The sequence below is a fragment of the Lepisosteus platostomus genome, chromosome 4 (genome assembly GCF_059453375.1).
Source record: "Lepisosteus platostomus isolate fLepPlt1 chromosome 4, fLepPlt1.hap1, whole genome shotgun sequence".
Lineage (NCBI taxonomy): Eukaryota > Metazoa > Chordata > Actinopteri > Semionotiformes > Lepisosteidae > Lepisosteus > Lepisosteus platostomus.
In genome coordinates, this window is record NC_142614.1 from 73,651,244 (window position 1) to 73,664,263 (window position 13,020).

Consider the following 13,020-nt stretch of genomic DNA (forward strand, 5'->3'; position numbering starts at 1 on the left):
AACGAGGACGGGCAGCTGGGTTTGCACTAAGAATAAGTGGCTCATGTGGGAAAGCGAGTCAAACACGCGAGGCCGAAAGCTGGAAGCCGACGAGGACAAGGTGAAGTGTCAGGGTGTAGGGGACAGAACAAGGAGCCGCCCGGAAATATGGCTGACTCGACTGTTTAGTTTCGGTCTCCTATTAAGTTTTTAAAATGTATCTGTAATGCGGAATCCACAGCTTGCAGTATTGGCTTTCCTTTGAAGCTCCAGCTGGTCATGCCAGGGAAAACGTGACATTCAAGGCCGTCTAATCCCAGCAGTCAGCCTGTATCTGCTCAAAGAGATGTCTCTGCATGCTAGGACTCTGTACTCCTACTCCTGGGGTTGGCACAGACGTCACATACAGACAGGCACACATTCAGACTCCAAGTCACACACACACACTCTAGCACCAGTGTGCAGCCTGTCTTTACTGTGAATTACAGTGCACTGATAAAAAAAGAGAAGCCTGATAATGCACAGCCTGTATTCTTCTAATATGATAATTAACCTTCTGGATAACACTTCATAATAAGTGTCATAAATGCAAAGGCAATTATTATTTAACATATTTCCTCTTGAATTCAAACATCAGTGGGTGGCACGGGGAATATTTATTACTAAGAGCCAGTTATCAGCTAAACATATTCAGCAAGAAACAATATTCACTGAAAGGACCTCATACAATTATAAGGACCAGTAGCCGGGCCCTATAAATCACTGTCACATGACGGGGGTAAATCTGACAATCTGAAAGTGTTCCGCAGAGCTAGATTTGTTCTTTATACCTTCTGAATTTTTGAGACGGCAGAATAAAATGAAAACCAAAACCTCAATAAAGATTAAATAAACTAAATCCAAGTATTTTTAATGCTTGGATTGATTATGTTATGACCACTCTGCGGTGCATTTTCTTTAAAAAACCCACGGCTACAAACAATGTATCAATGAGAACCTCATCATGTGTTTATCCAAGTATCAAACTAGAGATCTACTACTAGAGATCTCAAACTACAGATAACTACTGTTCCTCTAGCTGGGGTGTGATAATGGCCAATGAAACACTGTTTTCAGTGATCTTAGTCAAACACACTTTTCTTGGAATATCTTTCAGCTGATTCTGTCACCACCGAGCTCCAGCTGAGCATAATTAGACTCTTCAGATTTTACTTTTTACTTACTTTTTAATGTAAGTCAACTTAGGTGCAAAGTGCAGTATGATCATTGAAGCTCTTAAACCAGTGTTATTACTTCAGGCAAGAACAAATCTGTCTGCATCAAAGAACCAGATTCTACAAACACACATTTCTGCAGAATCAAAATATGGTTTTACTTGGATCTGCTTACTTTTGCCATTTAACACTGAACTCTGACATCTGGCTTCAAGATCTTTTACAGGTAAAAGGGAAACTCTTAAAATGAAATCTTACGGAATATTCTGTCTAGTTATAATAAAAAACTTAAAATGTATTTAAAGTGGTCATACTGTATGTTTAAACAACAGTAAGATGTTTACAAACAGGCAGAGCACAAACAATGCAGATGTAGATCTATTAAAAAATAGATTTTGTATGTAGATTTGAGCACTGACTGCCCACCATGGTCACTGATTCCGTTAAGACTTCAGTTTATCTGAATGGAACTCAAATACATGGCCTTGCGGGTTCAGTGCGATAGAAATTGTTTTCAGTAATGAATCCATAGATATAGCAATAGGAGCTTAAATCATTTCCTTTCGTTTTGCAGCTCCAGTCGAATTAGAAAACGTTGTCGAAATACAGAAACATTCCTTACCGAGAGTGACTGTGGTCTCCAATTTACTATTGGTGTTTGCAAACCTACGCTTCTGAAAATACAATTTATTCAGCTGTTTTCTGCGGTTGTGATAATGTAACGCACATCCAAACCATTATATCAAAGAGGATTGATACATGTTGTCAAACACCTATTTCCCACTGAAGCTAATTACAGAAAAGGACAGTTTAAACACCTTCACCACACTGTAAAGCGTTCAGAAGTGTCAATATGCAACAGTTTGTTTAAAACTGTAGTGCAAAACCCAAGCGTGGAAAAGATCCTTTGCTCCTTTGCAACCACAAACCATTTTTAAACCCTTTGTCGTTGACCTGGTAGCCAAATTTCCTACTGCTCTTCTATGTATAACTTCAATACCAGTTCTGAGTTTGCTAGATGATTTTATTCCACCCCAGGGCTTTCTGTTTCCCCACCTACGCTTTTGGAAGGGCCCGAGTATTCAAGTACCAGAAGGTCACTCAACAACCGGGTGATTAATGGGAACAATCATCCATCATGGAGCCCGTTTCTCCAGAGCGTCCGTGCTCATTCTGGGGGATGGACAAATCGCCGGGCTTCGCTCTTCCGGTCCCTCTCTTGGTCGGGCCGAGGCAGCGCAGGTATGCGGCGCGGAGAGGACAAACATGTTTACCATCGAGGAGGCGGGAGCTCAGAAGTACCTCCAGCTCAAGAAGGTCAATCGGAGCTTCATTCCCTGTCATGCGAAGGGTCAGGAAGCACATTTGTATGCATTTCCTCTCATAACAGGAAGAGCACAACTGCTTCCCCTTCACAATGGCTCCGGTTCTGCGCCCCACCGCCCGCCTCCGATCCCTCAGGGCCTCCCGAAAGAAACAAGGATGACAGGCGGCTCCTTATCCCTGCCCCCCGAGCCCTTGCCTTTGCGAACACTGTCCCATTGTTTTGGGAACCAAAGAGATCAGGGATGAATTCAGTCAAACTACTTGAAGAACTATGAACTTTTATGCCTTTACCGATCAATGACAACTGAGCCTTTTGTTCTTTTACTTTTAACACAAGCCCAGATTGCGACCACTATCTTTTCTTAAGTTATGTTGTTTTTTTTCCCCAATGTTGAGCTACACTTACACCAGCTAAATTGATAACAGCAACATGTAGATTGGTTCTTTAAATTTAAAAAAAATGAACTGCCTACCTAATAAAAATATTAAAAAAGTATTTCCAGGCTGGCTACTATATTCACTAAACCTCCATATCAACCTATCAAAAACCTTTGACTTGTTTTCTTCACTTTTGCAGAGATGTAGATGTAGCCGATGCTGTTATTCACCGGCGAGACACTGAAACAGGTGACAACTGAGGACTTTTCGGTGTTAGATTTGATGCTCCCTATCAGACCATCCAAGGAATTTGCACAATATTAAAAAAAAAAAAAGTCAGAGGAATATCTGCAAAACAGAAAAGGTGTTAAGGTTCTGAACTTCCGTAGAGAGCAGAAAGCGCGCCTGTTACGGGTGACGAGAGCAGACATTCTGAAGAACTGCTAGCAAACTAACAAGCAAGTAAAGGTGGGAAACATGGGGTGTACGTGTGGCGATGGCAGGGGGTGACAAGCTACCCAAAGGGCCTCATTATTTTCCTGCTGCTAATTTTACTGATTTTCGCTCTTCCGCTGCTATTTCCACAGAAGGAAGACATTTTACTTCCAGTGGCTTTCGCGAGCCTGGCTCTAAAGTCAGGAAAAACAAATAAATAAGTATCGAGAAGCATGAAGGGGCAAGTTAGAGTGACATGAGCCCTTCCTGCCCATTCTCCCTCGGGGCTCTTCCCCTCTACCCTTCCATCCCGACCAGCGGATGCCCTGAAGAGCACCAGCCGACTTAAAAAAAAAACATCCGACGACTCCAAACACTTTGGTAGGCGGCCTTAGCAGGAAATGGTTAAAAAGAGGCACGTATCTTTTTGCTATTCCTCCCCACGCGAGGCGCACACCTTGAAAGCTTCTAAAGGGCTTACTTACGGGGGACAAGAAAGTTCACCCGTGTATAACTTTTAGCCGTGGGGCTTCACAGAAACTGCTTGTGTGGAGCGGAGGGGAAGCAGACCTCTGTGTACAGTAACACAGCTTGTCTGTGTGCTCAGAAGAGGCAGCCTGCTAACCAACTGAACAGACAGCTTCCATTCGGATTTGTATGTACAGAGTGTGGGAGGACGGGCAACAGAACACAACATATTTTTAAACCTCTGTCTTTGCTGTCCGCCTTCCTAAATATAGCTGCCTTTCCTCATGTCTGACTTTGGTTTTACTAGACTGTACTTTAATCATCTTCGCTTACAAATTAACATACCATCAATGAAAAGGCACCGCCTATCTTTGCGAGTAGGAATGCCATGCCCATATACCTGAAATTCGATTGGCTTATATCATTTTAATAGGGAGGATCTAAATCCGTTACCTGAAAGGATTTTAATTGGGGGGACTCCAATAATTGCATGTCCCAATGCTAAAAATGAAGGACGTTCAGAAGTCATTGCGAGGCTGTACATCATGTGGACTGAGAACAGGTCGGCGTTTGTGTATGAGCTCTCAAGTGGCAGAAGGAGTAAAATGAGGGATAAGGGGACTGCGAAAGGCAGCCACTAACAGGATGTGAAATATTATTCTAACAAAGCTGAGGAGCATGACTGCTGCACAGAACTTCCTGTATGAATTGTTAAAAGAATCCCACAAATACCCACCCACGTCAACTCAAGATCTTTTATGCCCGGATCTGATATGAGTAGCCAAGGAAACAACACAGGTAGTTTCATCAAAACATCATTATCAAACATCAGAATGGGCGACGAAATGCAGCACAATCATTTATATACAAATATCACGCACACACTGTTGGACACACACACAATGGGGATTCAAAAGGGCAAGAAAAGACACTAGAGCTGGACTCTCATACAAACACCTCGCAGGCTGCTGACTTCTGTTCTGAATAAACTGAAGATCTCGACTTTTCAGAACTCAGCAGGGACAACGTGAGGAGTCTAACACTAGACTGGGGTGAAAAAAGTTACCGTGCCATCTGGGGTGTGCACTGAGCTTTCTCAAGTGCCGACTGATTGGCGTAAGAGGCAACAAATCATTATTTCTGTCCAGCTGAGAACTTTTATTTGGAATTCATGGGAAAATGTAAAACAATGCAAGACAAAAGGTTAAGGGGAGATGACGAAAGAAAAGCCTGACATAACCAATTCCAGCTGGTGCATTTCAACTGGAGCAAAATCATCCGACAACATGAAAAATCATTGTTCGTCTGTTCGTTTCATCAGTGTATTTTTACTTTACAGCAACACAGACCAAAATCACACAATTTCTGTTCTTCCAGTATTATTATGAGATTCGCATGGCTGACAACTAATGAAATAACTTAACAGTTGCTTCTTTTTTCCCCAACAGCTTGAAACAACTCAATGTAAAAAAAAAAGATCCTGAATAAAAACAGTTTTAGAAAAGAGTCCTCAATATTCCTGTTTGTCTCAAAGAACAAAGGCAACATAAGCAGGAATGTTTATATACATGTTTTAGTGATAATGCCATACATGTCAAATTGAAAAGTGTGTTTAGAGGGCTAGTGTAAAAACCTGACTATTTTGTAAACTAAAAGTTTGAACCTGTATGCTCTTATTCCAGTGCGCTGAAGGTGTTGATCCTTATAATCTTATTAAAAATAATCTGACTTGGAAAAAACTAAATATAATAACTGGGCCTGATAAGCATCACAACTTTTGACCTTACCCCACAGCTACTAAGTTTCGATAGTCTAACAAGCCAGCAGAGACCAACACATTGGGGTCTTTCAGAATTAAGTTGCATGAAGTGTAAGAGAGACTACTAATAAAAGGAAACTGCAAATGTGTCCGTGCACTTTCAGACACATTGCTGCTTGTTTGATCTACAGTAGAATTTTAATCAGACCGACAGCAAATCCATATTGAAGGAAAATAATGTGAGTATGACAGTTTATCATGAGCTGCTGCAGAAAATCGATTGGCTAAAACTTTGTTTTTAGGGGCTCACAAGTTATGCTTTAATGCAAAGCTATGCATGAGAGGTCTTAATTTTGTCAGAATGAAAAGATACATTGTGCCGTTTTCTTTCATTTTTCTTTTTCAGTTAGAAGGACCATTTTAGCCGTGTAAATCATTCATCTTCCAGCAATTGGGGTGTCTCAGGACACAAACCAAAAATATTATTCCATTGTGTTCAACTTTGATATGCTAAGTGCATGGCTGAAGAAAATGAATATATTAAACAAAAATGCCGACAGACATCTAGAAATGTTTTTCCCTAAATTAATACAGAAAAGCATTACCACATATATAAGTCATTCAAATTATTATTTTTGCAACTTAATGTATACTGTATTAACTTGCTAAAAATGAATGAATGAATGAATTAGCCTTTAATTGAAATAAATCATAGATCACTTTAGCAGTTAACCTTGCATCCAGTTCAATAACTCAGCCTGACTTCCAACTCTCATGCGTAAACCAATTAAAACAAATAGAGTACGGACGTATTACTTTCTGGTTTGGTTCTAAAGTAATAAGTGACCTGTTGGGAGTAAATGAATACTATACCCATCATAAATCCTTCAATTTTCTCTAACAGAATTTAGTATTTAAAACACAGAGAGTCCTAGTCATGATTTATTATGAATATACATTATGAAAAACTCAAATGCCTGTAGTGGCTGTATAGCCATGATTAGCTTAAACTAAAGCTTAAAATCTTCAACAATGTTGTCAAAGGGAACAGCTGCTAATAAAATAAATGTATTCTTTTTGAAATACCACAGGCTTCATGCCTAGATACTCTGATTCTCAAAAACCAGTTTCTTCATGCTAAATCTAAGATGACCTAAATTTGTCTTCCTATGACAAAACGGGAGGTTTCAGGCAATTTAGTTTAGTGAAACCAATTCTCCCTATGTTTTCTACATTTAGCTGGCAGTTCAATTCCAAAAAGACGCTGAAAGGGATTTGCTTTTTACCAATATTCGGAAAAGTTCTCCAAAGATAAGTGATGTCTGGCTGAAGCCAATGTGCTTTCAGAAATTATTAAAGATGTTTTACTACTTCACGCAAAGCAAGTCTTGAAGTTGTCATCCACAGACAACGATGTGGATATCGGTCTTTCAAATGCAGCACACTGAGATGTAAGACATTCTAAGAATGTAAGCAACCACAAGTATATTATAGAACTTTGGCTCTATATACTTTGCACATGTTTAATTCCTTTGTACAATATATTAGGTATTTGAGGGCAGAATGGCACACTCAAAATAATCTTTTTACTTCAGCAATCTCATTGAACAGACCTCTGCAGACTATGTTCAATAATTCATAAGGCATGTCCTTGAGATTTGCATTTAATGGAGTCCATTTTTTAAAAACCAGAATTGACTTCTTGTGTTTTATAATTAAGTTATTTATTTTAAATGTTAGATCAGATTTTAAGCCAATGAGTTTTGAAAGGCCACTGGATGAAACATTGAAGAGTGGGCTTTATATTAAGGGCCCAAGGTTTTGTGAACTTGCAGCAATCCTTTAAGGTTTACAAGACAATTTAAAGAGTGTCATTAAAACTGTTAGAAATCTACGTCTCTTTCGCAAAACATTTAACGCTTTGGGCTTTGAAACACGTTACAGCTCAAAGCAGACATGAGGCTAACAATAAGAACAATACTATAGGTTTTGTGGTTTTGCATCTTTTCTGAAATACTTATTTATCTAGGTGAGGCATTTTCTTGTCATGGTGATTAAAGGTAGGTTTAGGGCTAGGGTTAGGCATAGGGGGTTTTCAGAGGATTTAATTCTTCTTGGGCTGGTTCCCAGTACCACCAGCACTGACCAGGTGACTATAAAGAAACAGGACCAGATGAGCAGAATGACCTCCATTCATTCAAGGCTTCTCCAAGAAGTATGTTACAATACGAACTAAAGATAAAGTGTTTAAAACAGAGAGAGCATTCTGGGCAGAAACAGAAAAAACTGCACCAAATTGCCTTTTCAGCCTTTTCTGTTTCCTTTTTTTCATCTTGAAAACCTCAAATTCGTTAGGCAAGGCTGTTCATTAAAAGCTGATAAATCATTGTGGCGTTTGCTCTCAAATGCCAGTGCTAATGCATGGATCAAGCCTTGTTGTTTAGCTTCACATTTCCTATATACAGATAATGGGAAACGGATGGATAGTGCAACTACTGTATCTAAAGCACAGAAAGTTAAATACTTAAATTGATTATTTGATTGTATTTTTCTTGTCACATCAGGTATCGTGACAGTTAACATGAACACAGATTTCTCAAACTTTTTGTATTGTAACGCATACAATGTTTTATGCCAGTATTGGTAACCTAAAGCCAGTGATCTCAAGGCTGGGCATGTTAAACACTTCTGAAAATAGGATGTTTTGCTGAAAACACCAAGCCTTTCTCATGTCTTCTCAAATGCGTGCAGATTGTGAAACGGCTGCTAGATTTAAAAGACTTCAGACTATTGGGTTAAACAAAGGTAAAAATAGTCTAATAGCTGATAATGGTTTTGTGGCCGTTATCATTTACTGGCATCTTGGTTGAGGTGTAAGATTGAAGTCATGCGTTCTTGGAAAATGTAACACCTCATAAACCTGTAGCTCAGCCACTAGATGCCTGCAGGAAAACCAGGGACCTCAAGATAGACTTGACACTCTTGAGACAGATGATAACGGAAGATGCCAGAACTCATTCTTTATAACGAGGGCCATTTTTACAGATCGCAAGTCACATCAGAAATACTACCAATCAGAGGAGGCCATCTGGCCACAGAGCTCATTGTTTTCTATTCCTCTGCAGTCCCAAAGCCAGTGAATAAATACCCCGTCGCTCACATCCAAAATTCCCTTGTACACACCCTGCAAAGGGACAATTTAGAGGAGCCAATCAAGGTGAACCTGGATGTCTCTGAGAGATGGGAGGAGAACACACCACGTGAGCACTGGGAGAACTGAACCCAGAGGCCAGCAGCCACGAGACAGTGCTTACAAATGTTTAAAAAAGAAGCTCAGACTGCAAGCCGGCACGCCTGTTTCACCTGCCACGTTACCAGATTTGTATTCCACGGAGATGGCGCCACGCGTGAGGGATGTGGCGCCGTGAAGGGAGATGTGTTGGTGGCTACGCTGCTTCAGAGCCGATCATCTTCAGCGCTCCCACATGGGAAAGGCTCCCACCTGTGCAATCGCATTCCCTTGGTGCTGAATGCCAGCTTTAGAAAAAAAAAATCAACGAGGTCTCCGCTTACCTGTCTGTTACGTTCGTCCATAATCCGCGTGATCTGAATCTTTTTTCTCCCCATAGTCCCCGTCTTCTTTCCTCCCTTATCTCCAAAGTATTGTATTTTTCTCCTTCCTTTCCTTCGAGTATCCTTCCCACCACTCTTTCTCTTCTTGACTTGCTCCGCTCAATTCACAAAATCTAGCATCCACACCTGAAACAGAAAAACAGAGGCAAGCTGTGTTCAAACTGGCTGCAGGAGCAGAGCCACTCACGGGGATAATCAAGCAAAAGACCCTTGTTCCCTTTTACAGCCAGATTTCCTTCGTCGTTTTGTCAACCGATTGCTGTGCATCACCTTAGTGAAGCAAGTGTCAATCATTCCATTATCTCACTTCTTTTGAGACTTATACTGTAAATTCACCTAACGTTTTACTCCTTCACTTTTGTGAAGGAGGAGAAGAAAGAACACCGTTAGACGTCTTTTCAATGAGCATACGAGTGTCAGAGAGGTTACAAACAAGAGCAGGCCATTAGGAGCCACTTTGCTTGTGTGGAGAAAATAAACATGTCCTAACCAGGAGACATGCCGCACTCCGTTTAGAGTAGAAAGACTGACAACGTAACCAGAGAGTTCCTGCGAGAAAGAAGTGTAGCAGACTATAAGTACCATTCGTATTCTATGCGGGTCTTTCAAATGGGTTAAATGGGTTGAAAGGCCTCCTCTCATTTTTATGTTCTCATGGTCTAATAAATGCAGAAAAAATCACAACGCATGTAAAAAAAAAAGTTTAAGGCATTTATTCCCTGGTAGCAAAACATGTTATTTTGATAGCATCATGTACAACAGGCCCTACCTAGTACAGTATGTGTCTTTATTTCTCCAGGATTAAACTGCTGTAATGCCTTGCTTACTGGGGTATCTACTTGGGTGTTAAATGGTCTTCAGTATATCCAGGAATGATAGGACAAGTCCAGTGGCTCCCTGTGAGTAAGAAGGTGCTTAATGTTTCTCCTGTTCTCTTGGAAGGTCCTGAATGGTTACCTGAAGGTCTTATTGTGTGAGTACAGTCCAGCTCTTAACCTGAGATCTGCTGATTCTGGCCTCCTTACTCTGGGAAAAAGAACAGGTTTTCCCCACATAGTGGGCAACAGAGCCTCCCATCTGCTGCACCACGTCTGTGATTGTCACTGCCTGAATCCATTCGAGACGGTTGACGCTTTGAAAATGACTTAAATGCCTGTCTTTTCACTTCCGCCTTCCACAAGGCTTAACTCCTGGAGCTTTTTTTCCTAGAAGCAAACTTTGTGTTGTGTATTATGTAGATGCAACTGGACAGCACTTTGAGTTTCTTGAAATAATAATTTAAGACAAATGATTAATATTACTGAGCCCACTGCTCCTAACTCATGACGCACCATCAAACATGCAGCCCTTCTCAAACGTGAGTCCTAATGTTATTCTTTATGGTTTAGGCCTGGAAATGCACAATTATATTAATCTTTTTTTTTAGCTTGAAGAAATTAATATTGGTACTTAAGATAAATTCCGTTTTTCTTGGTCTTCTTTTAACTAAATGACCAAATCTCATGAAGGATAGTGCAAATCAGAGATGTAATGAACCTCTCTGTATCTGTGTGCATTAAGTAGGCCAGCTAATTCATTTCTGAAGAGAAAACAGTGCTGTGTTTTGACAGCAGAGGTGATAACGTCCCTCGTTATGGAAATGAATGTCCCATTACTTAAGCTCTGCTTAATACACGAGAACTGTCAGCGCCTTCGGATCAAAAATCTTTAGTTTCCTTTTCTTTCAGAAGCCAGATGTGTGGCGACTGAGGCACGTGCACGAGACGGAATGTAGGACGTCTGTGACAAGAAAGAAACACGAGACGAATCCATTGGTGTGTCTGTCTCTGAATGTCTGCCTCCTTCATTCATATCGCGTGCAGTCTGGATCGAAACGCATACTGCACAGCATGCAGGGCCGCACAAAAACCAGGAGGCTTTAGAAATTTGAAAGTTAATCAGACAAATACAACACTGCTCATCCGAAATTTTGCGTACAAAACATCTGTACTGTATTTTCACCTTGGAAAACCACGGCTAGGAAACCCCTACTACAGCTGAAAAGCTATAACGGCAGCGCTTAAGAAATGCCTTTTGTATACAAAACATTAGTATATGCTTCTGTACATTTTGTGCATTATACTTTTTTTCCCTCAGCTTCAACAAACAAAAACATGCTTGAAAGCTGAGGTGAAACCCAGGAAATCAAACAACGTTCTCACATTAAACTTGGGTGTTTAGAGGGAACTTAAAGCCTTCTTAGAATGTTTAGGCGGCAAGAAGATTTTTTTTTTACCATTAGGTGCTGACCGTGGAACAAACTTGGTGTTGACATTAGACAGTACTCAGGGGAGGAAGTCAGAAGCCTTACTGAGAAGTCCTCAGAGCAATGATGCAAATTAAAAGACATCAGAGAAAAAAAAGCATATTGTGAGATAATTTCTAGTTTTTAGTTGATTTGTAAACTACATTTCTGTTATTATTGTCATTAGTAATAGTAGTGGGGTTTCTAGGAGTAGAAAGTAGTGGCAGAAAGAAAGGAAGGAAACTAAAATGGTTTTGCTTCTGTTCTACTGAGTTTCTATTGACATCGCAGTCCATTGCTCACTCCATCTCAAACAAAAGTAGACTGAAATGGCTTGTTATTTTAAGTTCCTTAGTAATATGCCTAAAGACAAAAGATTTCTCTCCTGTACAAACGATGCAAACCTTACATTGTGACAAAGGTGAATACTATACTTCTGCATGACATTAATGTGTATTCACATCAAATTAAAATACAAACCCATATTTATGGACAAGAGCCTTCATTCACACAAAGATAGTACTCAGTTGATTCTTCTTTAGTTCTTGCTCACAGAACACAGTTTTTTCAGCATCCATGGTGTGAAATGTTTTCCAGTTTGTCAGGGCGAGAGTCTTGCACTGCACTACACGGAGACTAGTGGGTTTCCTGGCTGCCTCAGCCACAGTCAGGTGATGCTAACGGCCAGTCCAGCACTTTTATCCTTTTTCCTGTCTAGAATCTCTTGTTGTGGCTCAACCAGTAAAGGCAGTCATTGCAGGTTGGGTTCTACGATACAGATGTTGTGGGTTCCTTAGCTGACTGTGACCAGGATTATCCCAACATTCCCCAAGGGCAGAGTCACCCAGGGCTCTCTGGGCTCTCGACAGCACAGCGCCCCCTGTGGCCTCTCGGGTAATTGCAGACTTGTGCTGCTGTTGGTGAGGAATGTGTCTCTTCTCCAATCAGCCCCGACTGACACTGGCAGGAGGCAGTACTGTCTGTAACGTGTTAAAAGATGACTGACTTGATGGTAGGCAGGGTGGAGGAGTCTGTGACTACCTTTCCGTTCTCCTCCCCGTGTGCGGTCAAAAGGTCTGCGAGTCCACATACGATAAACACACCGCAGCAGGTTCAAAAATAGGGTGGGTGTATACATGTAAGAAAAAAAACATACCGGACAAATTTATATACAAGAAGAAACTCTACTGATGATTTGGCTGTGTGATTTTGATCATTGGATTATTGTTCTAGGCGGCATTTCAGTCACATATTGGTCTTGGTGTTTTTTTCCACGACCATGTCAAGAATCCTTGTCCCCAGGAAGGCACCAGCTAATGATGGAACTGCCACCGCAGAGAACATCAGAGGCACAATTAACTGCCTTTTCATCTGCACATGGATGAACCTGCTTTTAAAAAGAGCCCTTCAGATCCCTGCTTTAGAAGCAATTGGGGAAAATAAGGCCTGAACTTCCTTTGGAACCTTGATCTATGTTTATGTATGGCTCAGCTTGCTCAGCAACTGTTGTGCTGGTCTTGTGAAGTGATACTCAGACTTCTGAT

General features: G+C 40.8%; 1 protein-coding gene across 16 annotated transcripts in view; it reads right to left on the minus strand.

Annotated features, from left to right (window-relative positions):
• mef2cb (myocyte enhancer factor 2cb) overlaps positions 1-13,020 on the minus strand; it is a 92,200-nt gene that overhangs the window by 38,548 nt on the left and 40,632 nt on the right. For 15 of the 16 annotated variants that reach the window (XM_088630668.1, XM_088630663.1, XM_088630658.1 and 12 more), the window contains one exon: positions 9,133-9,318. In XM_088630668.1, coding sequence (XP_088486794.1) covers positions 9,133-9,186 — 54 coding nt within the window. In that variant the 5' untranslated portion in view covers positions 9,187-9,318. Of the gene's footprint in view, positions 1-9,132; positions 9,319-11,467; positions 11,491-13,020 lie in introns of those variants that run through there. The other variant, XM_088630656.1, reaches the window with a different exon arrangement.